This window comes from Manis pentadactyla, chromosome 1, assembly GCF_030020395.1.
Source record: "Manis pentadactyla isolate mManPen7 chromosome 1, mManPen7.hap1, whole genome shotgun sequence".
NCBI lineage: Eukaryota > Metazoa > Chordata > Mammalia > Pholidota > Manidae > Manis > Manis pentadactyla.
In genome coordinates, this window is record NC_080019.1 from 119,150,699 (window position 1) to 119,171,091 (window position 20,393).

Genomic DNA, 20,393 nt, shown 5'->3' on the forward strand with positions numbered 1-20,393 from the left:
GACCGCAGTCAGAGTTGATCATACTGAAGGCTGAGGTGGTAGATAGATGGAATTTGATTTTTTAGTCCTCAGATCTTGTGGGCAATATTTTGACTCTGTAAAAAATGAAATTTTGTTTACATTTTGATAGAACAGCATCAACATTTGAGTTTGTAAACTCTAGATTTCAGGGTTCAAATGGTTACACTACTGCATGAGTATAAAAGAAAGAATCCAGTATTGACTTCCTGGGCAATCGTGCTAATGGCATGTACTTTAAAGCATTGATTCCCAAACCTGATACATTCAGAACTGCCCAGTGGGCTGTATGAAATAAAGAGGTAGGGGCCGCATCCTTGGAGAGGATGATTCAGTAGATCTGGGGCCAGGTTCAGAAATCTATTTTTAAGAAGCACCCTGAATGATTCTCAGGGTCACCCAAGTGTTTGAACCACTAGAGCAAAGTATAGCTGAAGGAAGCAACCATCTGCTCTCCGCTGAAGCTGTCAGTGAATATAGAATTTAAATACATGGTACAAATAATTATACTGTATTTGTAAATAATTTACTTTTGCTTTGTTTTTGTTTTTGCTTTTATTTTTTTCCTTGTTGGCATTCATTTGGTTAATTAAAGTAGTAATAGGTAATATTTTGTGAAAATGAACATTAAATCTGATGTAAATTTGTCGTGTTACAAAGTGTTGTCATATTCTTGGACACTTGAGATCAAATGATGTTACTGAAATTTTTTGCAAAAAATGAAACATTTTTACGGGTAATTCGGGGGCTTTAAAATAAGCATCACTCCAATGATCACAACATCCTTTATGTGCATACATTTAGTGGATGGGAAAAGAGGAATTAAGAAAGAGGCAAATCCAAAGTCATGAATATGTTTGTAAAATTTATTCCTAGGTTTATATACTAATCTAGTCTGGCTTCTAATTTTCCTTTAATCTTCTTATGTTTTAAACTTTAAAAGAAATCTAAATATTCACTTTAAACTATTTTTTATAAGTTTCAGGCAAGACAGAGAGAACTGGCTTCCTAAATGGGGTCTAGGGAATGTTGTTTAGATATAAATCTAAGTGATTTACATAGAATACTCAGCAGTAATGAGAATATTTTAGTGAGTCACAAAATAACCATCAAGGTGCATTTCATCTTCACTAAGTTATGGTAATCAAGAGCAGATCATCCCACCTCAATGTTCTTATGTGTTTATGTAAATATGTTTTTTAAGGCAAAAAGTAGTTGGTCTGTCATACCTTAAGCTGTATTATTTCTATTAGTAATTTATTACCTGTTTATAAAAAATTTAAATATTAGTAAAAACTAGATACAATAGATAAAATAATCACATAGATTAGTTGTTGTGTCAATTCCATGTCTCAAGAAATCATAGAAACAAGCAGTGTTTTTATGTTTTTGTTTTCTTAAGGGCTTTAAAAAAATGGGCATGTTTCCCAGGATTTCTATTTCCTGTACATAATATGGATGTTTGTTTGTTTTTACAAGTTAGCGGGTCCAGTGATTTAAATTGTTACTGAAACATGCTCTGAAAAATCCAGTGGCTTATGTTGGCATAGTTTTGTATGAAACCACTGACATTTCTCTGGGAAGAATAAGGTGAAAACTTTTTACTTATTAGACAGTGGATTTTAATTTGTATACTGAGGAAATATTTTCCCCTTAATTTCTAAATTCATGTAATCATTCTTGAAACTCCACATCTAGGTTTAGAAACAAACAAAAAATCGTCTAAAAGCTTTCCCTGGAGTTTTGCCTTTCAGTTGCAAAGTGTAAAATAACTTTCCGAATGCCTTCTGTAAGTCCTGGAAGTATGGTTTGTGATTTGTTTGGGGAGATTTTCTTTTGTTTTTGAGGAGAGAGTGTACTTTCTTATGAAAGAGACAAGGGAAAGTTTTACCTGTCTGTCTCTCCCCTGCTTTTTTTTTTTTTTTTTCTCTTTCTTTCTTTTGCTTTTAAAGATTGGTGATAAGGAATTCTAACTACTTAATGAGATGGGAGAGGCCTCTCTCCATTGGAGTGGAGGTGTCCAGGTGGAAGTTGATGGATTGGACAGGTAAAGAGAAGAGTCCCGCCCCCTCATGCCTATAGTTGGGTATATATTAGGGAACCTAAAATTATGTACAGAGAGAAAAAGAGAGAGAGGGACTTGAGTTCTGTTATCTTCTTAGTAGATTCCTGTTGTAAGGGTCTCAGAGGGGGTGGGGGGGTTGGCAAAATCCTGGAGCCAGAAGAGAGGACAGCGGCATTGATCAATCTTACAGCTAACATGTTGTACCTGGAAAACAATGCCCAGACTCAATTTAGTGAGGTAAGGATTTTAGATTTTAGCACTCTATCTAGGGATGCTTTTACATTTTTATTTTTTAAATAAAAGTTTATATATTTATGGTTCTCCGTCACCCAATGTAATGTTTTTGCAAATTGTATATGGGAGTCTTCCTTTCTTGGTTAATGTTTTCTGTGGTGACTGTAAGATTTTTTTTCCTTAAGTAGGAGATGAAACAGGAGAAAAGGGAGAAGAAAAATTTCTGGGTGACATTACATATTTAAAGAAATCCAATATTCAGGAGTTTATAAAATCACTTTTTATTACAACAGACTGAGAGAGCAGATCGCATTCTGCTAGATACATTGAAATGACTCCTCTGTTGGGTATTCATGTACCAGTAAGACTAATTAGTTGGCTGTGTCTTAACTCAGTTAAGTTCTCAGCTCTGTCTCCAGACTTCATCCTAAAAGCAAATGAAGCTTTTTTCAAAATAATCAGGTGAGATTTTTTTTAAAGTCATTTTTGTTTTGAATTCTGTCAATCCAGAGACCCATCAAATCTTGAGGAGACTTCACTATTGACCCTATTGTCTGGTGATTGATTCAGACTTTCGCTGTGTAATAACAAAGTTATTTTGGAGTAATGCAGTATTAAAATATTAATATGTGCAGGCATGGCAATCAGTATTATATAGGATATTATTTAAGGAATTGTTGATCTGCCTTTCGGATCTCTCCTCAGCCAGTTTGTCTCAGGGACTTGAATCACTGGGCAAAGGGATAAGAAAAAACTCCTGAAGAGACTATAAAGCTTTGAGGAAGTTTCCTAAGGGTTGAGGGAGGTCTGACAACAATATTAGTTTACATTCCTCAGAATAGGGCAGCTGTGTTGACACTAATCAGATTGGGGGGGTGGGGTGCGGTGTAGAAAGAGCGAGTTCAGTGTTTCAGATGAAAATGCTTGCAGGCGAATGCTTGGGAAATTAGACTGGAGTACTCAAACCCGGCTCCTTAAAAATCAAAACAGAATGCTCTGGTGCGGGCGGCAAAACGAAGAGTCTCTTAAAGGGCCACAGAGAAGGGCCTGTGCTGTCATACTGACCACACTCTTGTCTAGACACCTGAACTGTGTCAATATAGCAGGGGAAATATCAAGTTATCTAAAGAAGGAAAAGGAAGTGCCTCTTTTCCTTTAAAACATTAGTGTAGGCTTGCCTGTCCCCAGTGGAGAAACTTGAGTTTCTTGTTTGGCTTTAATATTGAAAGTAACTTAAAATGTTACCAAATAGTTAAAAAAAAAAAAAAAATGGAGGTAACTTTTAAGATTATCTTGTTTCTACTTGATCCAATGTAGTACAGTTTTAATCATTAAAAAAAATGATGTCTGTTATATCATATCAGACTTTTTGTTTGTTCATGAGCTATTCTAAGTACATATTTACAAGCAGGCTTGAGATCTGCTTATGTGTCTAAATATAAAGGAGTAGAAGCAAGCATTGGTTTAAAGATACCTATAAGAAATTATGAAGTTGATGTGAAGTAGGAAGAAATGGTTATTTCTCATGAATGGAAAGAAAACACTGTATAAATGCTGTGCTTAGAAGACATCTGTAGGAATTATTGCCTTTTATCTAGGCAAAAGAGTCATGCCACATGTGCGAGTACAGCATCCTTAAGATAACAGAATATACCTTTATGTGGTTTTGCATTTTTCAAAACATTAGGCAGATTTGTGGTCAGGTGCTCAAGAGACAGCAGTTACCTGTTTTTCCCTGGAATACTGTTCATGTACGTGGAAGAGATTTGTGAAAAAATATGGCTGAAGTTCCCCATCTTCCTATGGAAGTCTTTTTGTATATTGCCATCTCAAATTTTATCCCCTTTCGCCAGTGTGTATTGTGTTATTTTCATGGCTTACTTTACATGCCGTGGCTTAACAACAGCTTTCTTTTCTGCTTAGGGTTACTTTAATATCTAGTCCTCTGTAAACATGAAGTTCTACACCTGAGTATATTAAATGCCTGGGACCACAAGGCCCTGAGAATCATGCAATTTATTACAGTTCTAACATTTTGAGATTTGCCCTAGGATAATGTTTTATAGTAACTGTCAGGACAGAAACAGCAATCTACTTTATCACACAAGAATTGTTAAAAATTGGGCAGATTGAGAGTGAAAATTATTTTAGAGCTATAACCCATTCTTTGACTTCAAATGTTTTAAATTTAATTTGTTAGTAACTTCTTTGGCCTGGTAACTCAAAACAATGTAAGAACACTCTTCCTTCTGTACTCCCTTCCCCACAACTTTATAGTTCTTACCCTCAAGCAGAGCTAGATTTGGGGGAGCTCTGAGTGAACAAGAAAAGGTCTGGAAGGGAGGCAAACACAGGCAGGATGCAGCAGGCCCCGCTGAAGGCTGCACCCTTGGGTTATAATGGAGCAGCTTCAAGCAAGAGCCCGGCTCTGCGTGACAGTCTCTGGGACTTGGGGAGACTAGAAACTTGGAGAGAGAAGCTTAAAAGAAAGGAAAGTCTTCACAGATTAAATTTTCATTCAACTTTTTTGACAAGCTGGGCTGTGTGTGTGTGTGTGTGTGTGTGTGTGTGTGTGTGTGTGTGAGAGACAGAGACTGAGAGAGAGAGAGAGAGAGAGAGAGAGAGAGAGAGAGATTGAGAGAGACAGGCTCTGAAAGGACACTTTTATTAAATGGATATTTGTATTACAATCCCCATCTGGTGTTCTGTATGAAGAGGAAAAGGTACTTTGGTGAATGGGTTACAGTACTCAGATCTAAACAGGACTTCAAGGCTCATATACTGAAACACCTCATTTTACAAATTGAGGTGAATGATTTTTCTTTCTGTAGTTGAGAGAGCTATAGGTGTATGAATGAGTCCCATTTACTTAACCTCTTTCAGTTTAATGTCAAGATAGAATACACTCTAAAAAGGGCTATTGTGATTCATAGTAAATGCTCCAAAAAAGTTTCTGTAAAGAAAGGATGTGCAAATCTAGTTGAGAGCAAGGAAACAAGTGCTGAAGCAGTAGTGTCAGCTCTCAGAGTCCATGTCACTGCCATTTAATTGACCTCTGGGCCTGCACGGTCAAGGGAAATTGTCTTTCCTATCCTAACACTGTTTCCAAGGGCTCAATCATATTTTTCCATGAGTATGATTTTTCTCTTAATAGTCAATGTATTATCTTAAGCTTTCCTATGTTGTGCATCTTAGAGGTTTAGCACCATGGATAAAAGCACAGTAGGGTAAAAGCAGAAGCTGCAGATATAATTCAGGTGTCAGCCAGGATGTGTTCCTTGCTCATGCTGTGGTTGTAGATTCACTGCTCTGTTTACCACTGGTTGCCCTCAAGCCCAGAGGGGAGCAGGAGAAGGAGATCTTAAATCACAGGTCATAGATCATAGCTTCCCTCACTACTATTGGAAAAATGAGTTATGATAATAAATCACTTATCCTTCACCTAGATAAGGGAAAAACATGGTTGGTTTGCTGTTTTTTAGAAGAGCAATGATCCTCAACGGGGTGTGGAGACAGTAGGAACCATGAATGGATGTCTGGTTAGCTGTAAAAAAACCAAAAAATCTGGGTTACTCTTTCATCATAACACATATGTTTCCTGAATGCAAAGCTGCTAAAGTTTTTCTTAGACAGTGAGCATATACAGAATTTAGATTCTATCACCTTCCTATTAAAGAGTACATATCTGAAGTCATGAGATTTTATATTTATCAAGGAAAGATAGGGGTCATTCAGTTGAAAAATATGTTACTATGAATGAATCTGAGCTTGCTTTGAGGGGCTTATCATTGCTTTGGTGGGACTTGAGCTGGAAAGGTAGAGGGGTGTTGATAAAAGACCTCTCTTCATGGCAATGTCATGAAATGAAACTTTTTTCCTTTATTGTATACATTGCTCATGTCTAATTGTTCTACGTCAACAAATAAGGAAGAATGAACACAGATAACGAAAAGACACCTCAGTGAAAAAACTTGGTTATTTCCGTGAAAGTCTTACCATTTTGAAGATGAAAGTTTTTCCAAGCTCAATGAACTTGGAATTTTCTTTTGAATGTAGATTAGAAAAGAGCCAGATGACTGATGTAGTAGTGGCACCCAGTGACAGTTTAGTGGACTGAGTTGCCTCTGAAGGATATCTGGTAAGGTCGTGGATTTGGGTTCTGGTAGAGAACAAATTGAAGTATCAGGGCAAACAGATGATCCAAGAGTTAAGCTACAAGTCTTATTCCTAATCTTAGCACAATTTAGAGGCTTAAGAAAAAGTGAAATGTGGTTTATTGATATGCTATTTCTCTAGACATTTTATAGTTTTCACTTATGCCTTTGAATTACTTTGTCAATACTCACGAATAGTAAAATAGAAGATGAGAAACTTAGAGTAGAAGAAAGACTCACTGACTCTTTTAAAATAAATGTTTACTGAGCATCAACTATGTATAAGATGGTACACAGGATATTAACATGAGTGAGAAGCAGTTCCTACATTAAGCGGTTTACAGTTCATAGTGGGGATGAATACATGAAGTTATAACACAAGGCAGCTCTTCAGTTCACAGGAGAGGTGTGAGCAAGGTACCATACAGGATCAAAGGAAGAGAGAGTACCTTGAAGCAAGAGGGTCAAGAAAGTCCACATGCATATTTAGGATGCAGCTGCACTTGGAGGGATAGGTAGAACTTTTTAATTCCTAGAAATATAAGGAAGAAGGATTTCAGATGAAGAAACAAGTATCAGAAGAGGCACAGAGGCAGGGTGAAGCCTGCCGGTGTGCTCCAAAATGTCAAATACTTCAGGTGGAATTAGAAGTATGGAAGAATTAGGAAATAAAGTTAGAGATGTAAGATAGGGAGGCTCATGCATGGCTGTGGTGGCCATGACAACCCATGGAAGTGCTTTGAACAGAGGAGGGCTGTGATGGGAGCTGTGCCAGGCACCCTGGTGGGGGGGCATAAATGGCCTTGCTCATGACTGCCTAGAAGGATGAAAACACATTTCTTTGCATTGCACATTGGATGCCTGTTTTGCAAGAATGTCTGTCACTTCTCTGTAGCCATTGGTAGGCCAGAAATGGCTTGTTTGTGAAGTCTCATATGCTTGTATGTTCTCTGCCTACAGTTTTATTTAATAGCTGTGGGCCCTGCTATTGATGAATTGGTTGCAGTTGGTCTTGGTTTGTCCTTATTAATGCATGTTATTCAAATGAAGTTTAATAGCACCCCTTTCACTTTCAAAAGGATTCCACTTAGAAGACAAAGTATATGGGTCACCCTATAAATAAAGACTCACTCTTTATTTCATTATTCTCCTCCAACCCCCTGGCCCAAATGAAAAGGGCATATGAATTTGGCTGAAGACCATATACAGTGATTTTGATATCCCAGCCCCAAACCATTTGGCTTATCTCTCCACGGAAAGAAGCGTTTCCTTATAACCCAACACTTACTGAGAACTATTTAGGCACAGTCATGGTGCTAGGCCCTGGAAGATAAGCAGAAGTGAGTAAGCTGCAGCGACTGGCCTCTGAGAATTCACAATCCTGGAGTAGACATAAGGTGTTCTTAAATACCTCCAGCATAAAGCAGAGCGTGTTGAGAGACACAAAGGGCTCTCAAAGACAGTGAAGTGGGTGCAAACTATTCAGTATGAAAGTAATGTTTCACGTAGTTTGAGGGCCAGAATGTAGCCAAGGTGGGAAGGGAGGAATATCACTTGGGGTAAAGGTAGCAAAGTAATAAAAATACAAGGAAAAATAGCCACAGCAACAAAAGATAGTAGGGGCTTTTATCTCACTAAGAGCTGAAAACCCATATGCATATTTTGAAAGCATGGGCTATGTTCGGTATTCAAGATTCAAAACTTTGTCTACATGCTCTAGGAATAACAAATGTCAGCGTACAGGAAACTAGAAAAATTAGCCTGAATAATTACATGGCCCGGGTGAGAAGGAAGGTTTTCCTCTTCCCATTCCTTAGACCTCTATAGAGACAGATAAGGGATCTTACCTTTGCAGGGACTTGGTCATTACATTTTTAAATTAGTCGAAGCTAGGAAAGAAATCCAGATTGATTCTCTATGCAAATTAGGGTTAACCTTATTTATTAAATCACCATCTTAGAATGAGGACAAGAAAACTTTTTTTCTCTGGTCACTGCTCTAAATTCAAATAGTGATCCTGGAGTGAAATGTGAGAGAGTATGTCATACCAAGTATGACATGTGTTCAAGATAAGAATCCCAGTTGGGAAATAGAACAGAACAAATACAAATGTCCCATTTAAGAAGCAAACAACTCCCCCAAATTGAAAAACAAACAAAAAAATCTTCATATCTCAAATTTAAAAACCTTTGCCATAAATTTTCCAAATTTCATTTGGGGTAAGGGAACACATTTGCATTTAAGATTTGAACAGAAGTATTGGAGGAAATATTTTCTATATTAACATCCTCTCCTATAAATTCCTTCATTTCTTCCATCTGACCCAGGAAGAAAATGTAGGCAATTAAAGGGATAATAGTGGGGTGACTGAGGGTAGGTTTATGGGAGAGGAAACTCAGTGATTTGATTTAAAGGTGGAGGGAGTGGGTACATGAGAGAGCTGGGCTTTATGCTAAATGGTGGGGGGTGTCTAACCTTGTATCTCATTCCTTTCTCTGCCTATCAACCTCATCTTCCACTAGCATAAAGTGGATTTTGAAAACATCCAATGTTGAAATATGATTGTCCTGATTTTAACTCTCTGTAGATATTAGGGGAAATGGTAAATTTGTACAAGGTACTATATCACTGTACAACCTCTGTTACAGAAAGAAAAGTAGTTAAATGAAGTGTCTGTAAAGCCTTTTTAGACACAGTACTTTATATTCCTCCACATTTGCTTTTCTTATTTGGTTTGGTAATACGGCACACCTATTTTATTCAAAAAGCATTTCTTTCCATCTTCTAAAATATATCTTTATTTATATCTATACATCTTGGAAAATTCTTATTTCTAATTTTATTTCATGTTTGACAATGACTAAGTTTATACACTGTGTTTAAATTTCTTTTCCAAAGACAAAGTAAAATTGGATTGTCATGCAGATTATGAAGTGGCTTCACCAGATAATATTTACCTGTCAATTTAAAATTCAGTAACTCCATGTTGAGATAAAGTACTTGCTGGTTCTAGGTGAGGGAATAACTGGCAAGAATAAAACATTTTTGGAATGTTGGTCGATGTGTATAGAGTGTAAATTGATATCTCATGCAAAACTTGTGATCTGAAGTGCATCTTGTCTATGTTTCTTAAATGGAAAAAAAGATTTACTTTTAATAGCTAAAAGAGGGAATTTTGAGTCAAACTGTGGTGAGTTGCCAGAGGCAGAAATTTATGAAACACTCTCCTCAGCTCTTTTGGAAACACTACAAAAGAAATAGTTCTACTTTCTTACTGGTGCTAAAGCCACTAATAGGTGCAGTTTAGTATAATACCCCTATGAGAATTACCACCCCCAAAGTGAGCTTCTTTTGGAAAGAACTCTGTACAGGCATTTTCTTTTTCCTTTTAAACTTGCGCAAAACACCCAAAGGGGCCGTTTCCAATCCAGGCAATGATCTCTCTCAAGTTTATTCTTTTCTCAGATCACAGAGACAATAGGGAATATGCCATGTTTACTCAAATCAGTCTGGATTAGTGTCACTCTATTGATGGAATCAGAATTAAAAGGAAAACCATTACCCTCTCAAAGGACAACATCAGATGTCTGGGGAATGGCTAGATTACTTTTAAATAGACCATGTGAGATTCTGTCACCAGACTTAAATTGAGGATTCCACAGAAATACACAGAGAGAAACGGGAACTCTGAGTGGAGCTGAAAGCCCATGAGCCTACGCCTGGGAAGTTGTTTCAATAGTTGATCCCAAAGTGCTTGAAGGCTGGAAATCAGAACAGCAAGATTTCAGAGAAGATACATTTCCGGCCTTCTTTCCGTACTCCAACACCACCCCCACCAACTATTTATCTTCCAGTCAAATATTTTCCAGTTAAGGCTTTGCTGGATGGTTACCTCACCTTTAAACATTCCTCAGATCCCCCATACAGAATAATTCCTCTTTTCCCGGAACTCTTAGAACGTCTCTGTTCTCATTGCTCTCCATGTGGCCCAGATGCCTTCTCCCAGTCTCTAGATTGAAGACTCCTGGAAGGCAGAGGATATGTGGTATTCATCTCTGTATCATCACCAGGGCCACCCAATCATGTCCCTGAGTGTGATGCAGGCAGGTGTCTGTTGCTGTTATTTGGAGGAGTATCTTCAGATACAAAGCAGGCATATTGTATATACTTACAGAAATGACTCTTTAACTGACCTGTGCAAAAAAGCAAAGAGATGACACACGCCGTGCCAGCCTTGTCTCCTTCTGCATGTTCTGAATCGTATGGTTTTCCTTGACATCTTGCAAATCTTATTTTTTCTTAATGAGCCCAGGTTTTATTTCCAACATACTTCAAGTGGCAAGAAAGTTTTTAAAAGACAGAGCAGTTTCCTGAATATGGAATGACTTGTGCTCCACAGAGGTAAACAGTGTGAAGTGTGTGCTGCTCTCACGTAATTGATTACCCATGAGGACAGAGAATGTGTTTGATTTTTGAAAAAACTGAATGGATTAGATTTTATCTTGCTTTGCAGTCACTTTTTAAAAGTGTTTACTTGCTTCCACACGGTTCCCTTGATTCAGTCCCCTGCATGTGTCTCCATCATCGTCAGATATGGGGGAGGATTTTATCTGGGTGAATAAGCTTGATGATTTGCAAACACTTTCTCATTTTATTTTCTATGGTGCTATTACTAAAAGACGTCTGATAAATCTTTTAAGTTATTTTGTTCTTAAAAGTAGTGTCCCAGGTCTTTTTTTTTTCTGTTCAAATGAGATACTAATGAACTGCTGTGATTATTAAACTGACTGGATTGATACTTTTATAATGGGATAAGTAGAATGAAATGAATAGACGGATATCTTTTCAAAGTAAGGCATGTCTTCTGCATAGCTGGAAACTTCGATTATTTTCAGTTAAAAGTGACAGTAAAGGAACACTCAGTATTATCAAGTCACTGTGCTTAATTACAAAGCACAGCAAATCACTAAAAACTTTATCCCAAGTATAATGAAAAATGTAGCAATCAGCAAAGAACTTGCCAAGCAAATCCAAATTAGAACTCACAAAACAGTGTTCTTTATTTGAATATGTATAGAATAGTAAGACTAAGTAGTATACTCTTTGATTCATGCTTTAGTTTTCCCTTTGCAAATAAATGTTAGTGTTTCATTGTCTTTCTGTGTGTTATAAAATCTGGGAAATGAAGTCAGGAATTTAGACCATTTGTAAGAAATTGTGTGTGAGTCTGATAGGCTACAATCTCAGTTCCTCAAAACATGCATTTAAAAGTGCTTCATTATAGCATTATTCTAAACTGAATTCTAGCTAACTGAGCAGAAAATCATGGAAATTAAAGAGGGAGGGACCAATTTTGTAGCCTATCTACAAGAAACCAACGTCTTACTCTAAGCTTGTTTCTGGGTGGTTTCTTTCCAGAGCAACCTACATTTGGCCACAAGCAGCATTCACAGGAAGTGAATAATTAAATAACCACAAAGATTTGGATACTTATTGTTGACCTAGATGCATTAGAAACAAAATCTAGATCATTCAGTAAAAAAAATTGCCTTGGCACAAAAATGTGTATGTGAAGGTTTTAAGGAAGTAGAAGTTCATTAATAAACTTCCCAGGTAGGTGTGAGCTATCAAGTATTACTCATTGCCTTGTGAGTGACAGGACTGGCTATTCTGCTACTAGTTCCCATAAAAACTGAAGCTAAAAGCACAATTCCCACCCACCAAAACAAATCAAAACACAAAGAAAAGGTCATAGAGATTACTTGGAGATGCACTCTAATATAACCTGGCAGTAGTATATAATGTGGTGAATCTGATTTGGAAACAGTCTAACTTCAGCATAAAAATCAATACTTAGTTGTATTAGAATAAGAGGGATACTTTCTGAAAGTGATTTTCATTTTGAAGTATTTTGCAGTTATTCTTTTAATAAATATCTCCTGGATATTTCCCGTGTCTTGGACACTGTTCCATATACAAGACTCAGCACTACACAAGACAGATATAATCACACATAAACTGATGGTCTAGCAGAGAAGACCAACACTAAAAAATATTTATACAGATAATTCCAATTATAGCTATAGGGGAAAGTTAGAATGCTATGACAATGTGAACAAAGGTGAATACCTATTTGGGCAGTAAATGAAAGTTTCTTATGGGATATGACATTGAGCTAAAAGTTGGAAGAGCTAAAAGTGGAGTTAAGAAATAGCCTGCAAATGCAAAAAGAGTGTTGGACTGAAAAAGTCCGCCTTGGAAAAACTGAAAGACTGCCTATATAGTTGTTCTTTAGTGAGCAAAGGGGAAAGTTTCAGATACTGCAGCATATGTCATTTTAATGATTTGGGGCCTTTGTTTTAAGAAAACAGGAAACTGCTCAAGGTGTTCAAGTTTGAGAGTGACATGAGCACATCTGCGGTGGGTTTCAGGTGGTAACTCTAAGGAGCTGGGACTCTAAACTCTGCAATTACATGCATTCTAAGAATGGTTAAAGTGTTTTATCTTGTCTTTAATGAGTGGAAAAAAAATTTTAAGGTGTAGAAGAAAGGGTTTGCTTTCATTAAGTGTAACTTTTAGATAAAAATTCCAGGCAGACATTTAAGTGACTGATTTACATGCAATCAGAATGAAGGATAATTAAGAAAGCGGGTTCTCAAGCAGGATTTACCAGTTTCACATTTGGGCTCTGTCAATTACTACCTTGAGCAAATTACTTAATCATGTGGAGCTTCAGTTTCCTCATCTATAAAATATGTATAAAAAATGAGATAATAATGCCACATAACTCATGAGGATTAAATGTATAAATACATACAGAGCACTTGCACGTTATAAGAAACATAGTAAGGACTCAGTGTACATGGGAGTAGTAGTAATAGCTCATATTATTTTTGTAGAGAAGATTAAGAGTGGATATGTTGTCATATCTGCTAAATATGTTTCAGATTTTTTAATAATCTTGATGGTCACTATTATTTTATTGAAATTGATATGTCTGCAGTTTCATGATGTAGTGAGCCAAGCTGTCTCCTGTGATAAATGTTAATCACATGTAATCACCCCATTGTTTTCAGTCATAATTTCTGATATGATCTAAACAGATAGATTATCAAAATTACTTTTCAATGTGTGAAACTCACTTTAAAAACCAACAAAGCACTATTGATAAGCTTGAAAAGTCATCATGGTATGCTTTCCATGCACATGGCCTAACCTTCACTGAAGATTTTCATTACTATGTACTTTCCTCTTTTCACATTATTGTGTCTGCTAAATAAAGTGATTTAAACAGTGATTGTATATTAAAAATGTCCTCAAACACATTTTTGTTCCAACTTTAATAAATACCTCGGTTTGTTTTGGAGAAACTGAAACTCTGTATATATTTTTCCTTACATTCTGAATCAAGAATAATTAAATATTAAAATGATACCTTTCTACTTTCTGCTAAGCCCAATGCTCCCTTCATATGTAAAGGTGATGTCAGTTTCTTTCAGAAATGAGATACTCATGATTATAATTTTGTCATTATTACTAGAAGGGAGTAATTACTGAAATCATAAAAGTTAAATTTTGTCTTTACCTAATTGAACTCTATACAGTATAAATTAAGTATGTTTGAGTCAACTTTTAACTTCAGTACATTTCAGTTTCTGGGTTTTCAAGTGCTCTGTCAGTAATTTGTCAACATTGTTGTCCACCTGGTCAGCCAACTTTGTATTTATTTGTCTCTCCTGCCCTTGTTTGGCAATGGTTGGGGCTTTTAGTGAGCTGTCTCCTAAATTATGGAATCTTGGATTTCAAGGGAATCTTGACGCTGTGTCAGAACATAAAACATTCTAGTAAACTCCCTGACTCCTGTCCCTCTAAGTGCATGTGTGTTCAGGTACTTTATTCTTCCTTTTGTTCACTGTGAGGTATGAGTTTATTTTACCTCCAGACATTCCCTTTTGCAGATCATTTGGAAGACAAAAGAAGCAAAATATTTTCATTAACAAAATCTGATTTGAGAAAAATGTGATGCTAACTAATTCTCAAGGCGGAACTTGACATTATAATACAAATATCTTCTTCATCTTGAAGCACTTTAAGTCAAATGTGTTTGATTCTAGCATAAAACAACTATCATTCTTTCAGATGAGGCAGGTGGTGGAAAACTAAAAAATGACAAGTATTTCTCCCTAGGGCAGTGCTTGTTAAGAAGTCGCTATCCTGCTGATATTTGGGGGGTGAAAATGTAGTACTGTCTGCTACAGCATAATCGAATGAATGTTTTGTAAAGCCTGGGTCATGAAGAAAACTGTTTTCTTTTCCCAGGAGGGGCTTTAGAATGTTCACAAAAGCTGTTCCATGAAGCCTAAGGTGAAAGGTTATATCAGCTGAGGAAAGTGTGTAGGCTGCCTGAAATATCTTAAGATTTGTAGGTTTGGCCTGGCAAATCTGTTTAAAGGAGAAGAGTTATCTTATTTTTTTTTAAAGTAATCTCGTAGCATTTTAAAATTGCTTTGCAAATGAAGATGGTCACATCTACCATGTTAGAATTGGTGCAGCACTTATATTTCAGCATCAGAAATCAATCTTCTTATAGGAAACTAGGTTTGTGCTGTTCAAGGACCTTGCCCAGGGGTGTCTAGTACATGAGTGGCACATGACTTGCACCCCACATCACCTAGGCTGTTCGGACTTCTTTGGCACTACTAGGATCCATTCAGGCACGTAAGAAGAGCTGAAGAATGTTCAGTTCCCTAGCCTCATCTAACAGTCAGTCAAGGATTATAAATATAATTTCTTCCAAATGAAATTTGGGCAAGTTATCATTTCCTGTGATAAGGGAACATTTGAAGTGAGATAAATAAATGCTGATGATATGTCCTAACTATAACCTCTCCTACCCCTAATTTGGCTCTCATTCCCATTTTTGTAATTAACGTCTTACCATATATTGTTGTCATATTGACATAAATTAGCTATTTCAGATAGTAATATGTGGGAAAAAGAGCTTAGAATATGTCTCACCCCGGAATATTAGAAAAAAGAGATTTTTGAGAAACACAAATAATGCCTACATCTCTCTTTCCATGGCACTCATCAAATGATCCTTGATTGGAATCCTTTTTTGATATGAAATTCTTTTATAGGAAAAGTAATTATGTCATGAACTTTAAGTATAAACCCAGGTTTTGAATACTGAGTTTTGTTTACAGTGATATATACTGCCACATTATTACTGAGCTGATGAAAAGAAAAACCAGGCCCATAATAGACTCAGATTTTAAGATCATTAAACAGTGTAATCCAGGGAAGAAAAATAAATGAAACTAAGGGAATTGCATGTATAGAACACTTTTAAAGTAGTACTTGGTGAGGAAAAAAATCTCATCTTCTATATCACTATTTTAATTCTAATCATCCAAACTGAAGTTCTGTAAAGAAATAAGTCAAAGTCTGTAGATGGCTATGAGATCACAACAGGACTTATAAGAGGAGAAAAACAAAAACAAGAAAACACTCTTGCCTATATTTAGCAATGGTAGTTATACTTGCTCTTTCCTAATGGTGAAAACAAGTAGTTTTGCGATTCAGCCCCTGGGTAACCCTACACTTATCATGTCCATTCCATGTTTCAGAGTACCCGCAGGGTGATCTGTGGTGACCTGGCCTGTGTCAGGTCTCTGTGACCAAGGTGTGCGTCATCCTTTCTGTGGTCAAATCAACTAGTCTGTGTTGATCCTGAATATATTCCAGCTAGAGATGTTGGTAACTTTCAAAGGTCCCGGCAATGAGTCTTCTATTTCCAAGTTATTTTATAAAAAATGAAGCATATGTTTGAATACAGAGGAAATCAACTGTTTTACTTTATCAGGCTTACAGGAGACATCAGACACATTGTATTCATTTTTGCCTCATGTCTTGTGGAGAGAAGACTCTCCTTTTTCAGACATGGTAGGGTAGATATATAACATTTTCATGTATTCAGTTCATTGAGTGCATGTTAAGGTTATTCCGAGGTCAAGATACATTGCGGTTAGAAAGGGACAATATATTTCCTATTTCAATCCAAATATTCTGATAGCTTTTGTATGTAAACACATGGGATAATGGGGACTCCACAGAGGTAGTTTTTGAGATTGATATGCGAGTGTCATGTTCTACCTTCTGAGATGCTTTGACTTGTCATTGTCAATGGGTATGGCAGTAGCATCCCCAGCATGGCCCCAGTTTCTCCCTGTGTTCATGGGATTACTGTAAGAAAAGAAGGGACACAGCTACTGCTCCCTTCACCCCACCAGCTTCATTTTGGAGGAAAATAAGGCATGACTATTACATTAATCCAGCACAGAGCTAGCTTTGGAGGTGTGCAAAGGGTACAGTCATGAAGAGTCCTGTGCTTTCAGTGGTCTGCTGCCACCATTTTGATGCTCTTAATGCTGTGTGAACAAGAGGCCTTGCATTTTCATTTAGCAGTGGGCCCTGCAAATTATTTGCTGGTCCTGCCTGTGTAACACTTGTTCTTCTTGGCTGTGTCGGTCTGCCCTTGGCCCCCAGTTGTACTCTGTCACCATGTCCACTCTTTCTTCACATCAATGAAATGAGCAAATAAGAACAGTTTTTTGTTGTTGTTACCTAACTGCTTTTTAAATTAATTTCAGAAGTACTATTTCCTATGCAGGTTTATGACATTGATTTTTAATAAACCTGAGAAAGGTATCCAAGCAGATTACCAATCATGCAATTCTTACTTTAGTACATTTGTTGTTGTTTATGGTTTAGGCTAACTAATTCAAAGTAGTGTTGGTTTTGTTCTTTATTTTTTGTAAGACAATTGAGCAAACTACTTGGCTTATGTTTCTGTACAGTAAAATTTGGGGCATGTTTAAATTGAAATGTGTTTTCCACTTTGATAAAAAGCAGCTCTTTGCCCACACCTAAGAAATAAAGTTTTAGGTTATATAACTTGAGGCATTAGCATTGGAAGCAAATCCTGTTGTTGTTAAGTAAAATATTCCAGTTGAATTGAATGTAATTAACAGTTATGGTGCTTAACGGAGTAACCATCAGCACCCTCCATGCTGTCCAAGAGCCAGAATACCGTGTCTGTTTCTTTAGTGCCACGCTATAGGGCCAGTCTTATTGCCATTCTGGGGGTGTCCTTTGTGCCTCTGGGGTAGATGGAGTCTCCATGTCTCTTAAGTCCTTCAAGAAGTGTTGAGTGTTTGCTCACTGACTTTTAAAGCTGAGTCCCAAAACTTTTCTCTTTACATATACTGAAAAAAATTCAAAGGGCCACGTTTCTTTGTTCTCATCCAAGCCCACAATTAGCTGAGGTTCCTTTCTGTGTAGCTAGAAGGAGGAGGAAAGGGGTGGCCCAGGAGGCCTTTTACTGCCTGTGAGCAAGTGCTTGGTGAGTTTCTTTGTCCTTTTTGTCAGGGGTGGCTGCCTCTCTAATTGTACTGCTGTAGGGGAGCACGCGCCTCTGTGAGCATTATCTGATTCCTGCAGGGTGCTCGGGAGTGTTTTGTCTGCTGACCCTTAACTTGAACACAAGTAGCATGTCTTCAATCCCTTTTCCAGGCTGTTGCCGCAGGCGTGCACACCAGATAACTTTTCCTCAGCCCGGGGTGTGCAGGCATTTGTCCAGAGCCCGGTGGGGTTCCTTTTTTTCTCCCCTAGTTGTCTCACCTTCATGTTGGCCTCCCCTGTCAACAGGGGGAACGGGAGATGGAGGAGAGGAGAGGATGAGGAGCTGCAGAAGGCAGAGGGGAGAGAAGGCAAGACAAACAGCTGCTCTTGTCAGCGTGGGGATAAGTGTAAAGAGATTAAGAGTTATTTGAAGAGCAAATGGGGACGCGGCATTCAGCGGTGGAATGCGAATGTATAAATGTAATGGAATGGGCGTGCGACCGTTAACATTTAGACAGATGCTCTCTGGACTGAATGGAATGGCAGAGGCTGTAGTTTCTCCTCCCTGTGTGAAATACTTGCAGTTTAGTAAAGTAATTTTAATGAAGCTTAATTAAAATTGTTTCCAAGCATCTATATCTTTGTGAATTCTCCATAGTTTTGCTTAGTTGGGGACTCCCAGAGTTCTATGTCAATTGAAGTTTCCTTTCCTTCTCACTTCCTTTATAAAATAAGTACCAACAGAACTGTTTCCTCTTATTGCTTTTGATTTGTTTTCCTTTTGCTAACTTGAAGAAACAATGAGATTTCCATGTGTCAGAAGGTTTCGCAAAGAGAACACTGTACCGAAGGCTAGATTGCCTCTTTCAGAAATGTGTCCAGTTTGACTCAGGTTTAGGAATGACTTGAATTATCTGATCAGGCTGACAGGTATGAGGGCGTGGGCAGGGCCCTGGACTCAAAATCAGAAGATTGGGTTTCAGAATCCCCACTCTTTTCTTTGTTAGCCAGGGTTCGGCCAAATTGCTTCCCCTCTTTGATAGTAACACAGTAAAGGGTTGTTGTTTTTTTTGCAGAATAAATAAGAAGTTAGTTCATTCTTTCCATAAACATCTTATTGAGTACCTGTTCTGTGCCCATTCACCCAGAAGACATAAAAGCATCTGGCATAGGAACTGCATGGCATGATATACTTATGAGTTACCATTTGTTATTTCTCTTCAACATTCTACTTTAGAAAAGAATAAACTGCTACCAGGAAAATGAAAAAAACAGAGAAACACTAGGCTGTGTTTAGATGACATACCAGCATGTAGCCTTTTAAAATACATAGCTGGCTCTCCCAAATCTTACTATCCATGTCCCTTCAGTACTTATGAGTCTATCCCTTGGGGGGAACTCTTGGTACCTTGGGACAGGATTTAGAATTGCAAGACTAAAAGGAAATTTGGGAGATATCTGATTTTGTTCCATATACAACAATTTGGTCATCAAATCCTCCCTAGAACATATCTATCTAGTGGTCTTTCTCATTCTGAATGCTAGGGCAGAAGGAAAAAAAATTAACAAAAGGAATAGCAAGTAGTATTCACTTATTCTAAAGAATTCTTCAACACTACTGAACACTGGCACTTTTTGCCCAGTTGGTAAATAAGCACAACTCCTGCAAATGCTCTTGGGGAGAAAGGCTGCACAGACAGCCATGTGATCTGTGCAGGCCATTACCAAACACACACGCCTCAGACCTCTCTCTGTACCTCATGAGTTGGTCATTTTACCTTGAATGTGAGGCATTGCACACCTGAGGTGGATTTCTAAAGAATGCATGCACTAAATGATGCCTCCCTTGGAGTAATGATTTACAGCTTAAATGGCTAATGTTGGGGTCTCTTCTGGGTGTCCTGCAGCCACAGTACACGAACCTGGGGCTCCTGAACAGCATGGACCAGCAGATTCAGAACGGCTCCTCGTCCACCAGTCCCTACAACACAGACCATGCACAGAACAGCGTCACAGCACCCTCGCCCTACGCGCAGCCCAGCTCCACCTTTGACGCCCTCTCTCCATCCCCTGCCATCCCCTCCAACACCGACTACCCTGGGCCGCACAGCTTCGATGTGTCCTTCCAGCAGTCCAGCACTGCCAAGTCCGCCACCTGGACGGTAAGTGCACCGGGCCCCTCTATGCCCTTAAGCATGAGTAGCAAGCATTAGGATTGTCCTTATCCTCAGGAATTTCTCCCCCACTGAAGATTAGAGGTCATACTGAATGGCAGATATGGCCTCCCAGTGACATACTGTTTTTGAATACTTTAGCCCTGAACCAGAGAGAGAAAGTACCATTTAGTGGGAAAAGCCTGGATCAGGGAATCAAAGGCCTGGTGTTCTGGCTGGCACCTAGCAATTTCAGCCCATGTGTTCTTGCCTGCTTCAGGATGTTGGAAGGTGCTTTGTGTGAAAGTTTTTGGAAAAATATAAATCATTATGCCAAGGAGAAGTAGCATAGTCATAGGACATGTG

The 20,393-nt window shown here is 37.9% G+C and overlaps 1 protein-coding gene across 6 annotated transcripts in view; it reads left to right on the plus strand.

Moving 5' to 3' along the window:
- Positions 1 to 20,393, plus strand: part of TP63 (tumor protein p63) — a 206,628-nt gene that overhangs the window by 110,907 nt on the left and 75,328 nt on the right. For 5 of the 6 annotated variants that reach the window (XM_057501115.1, XM_036875282.2, XM_057501110.1 and 2 more), the window contains one exon: positions 19,782 to 20,036. In XM_057501115.1, the coding sequence (XP_057357098.1) occupies positions 19,782 to 20,036 (255 nt within the window). Of the gene's footprint in view, positions 1 to 2,149; positions 2,321 to 19,781; positions 20,037 to 20,393 lie in introns of those variants that run through there. The other variant, XM_036875284.2, reaches the window with a different exon arrangement.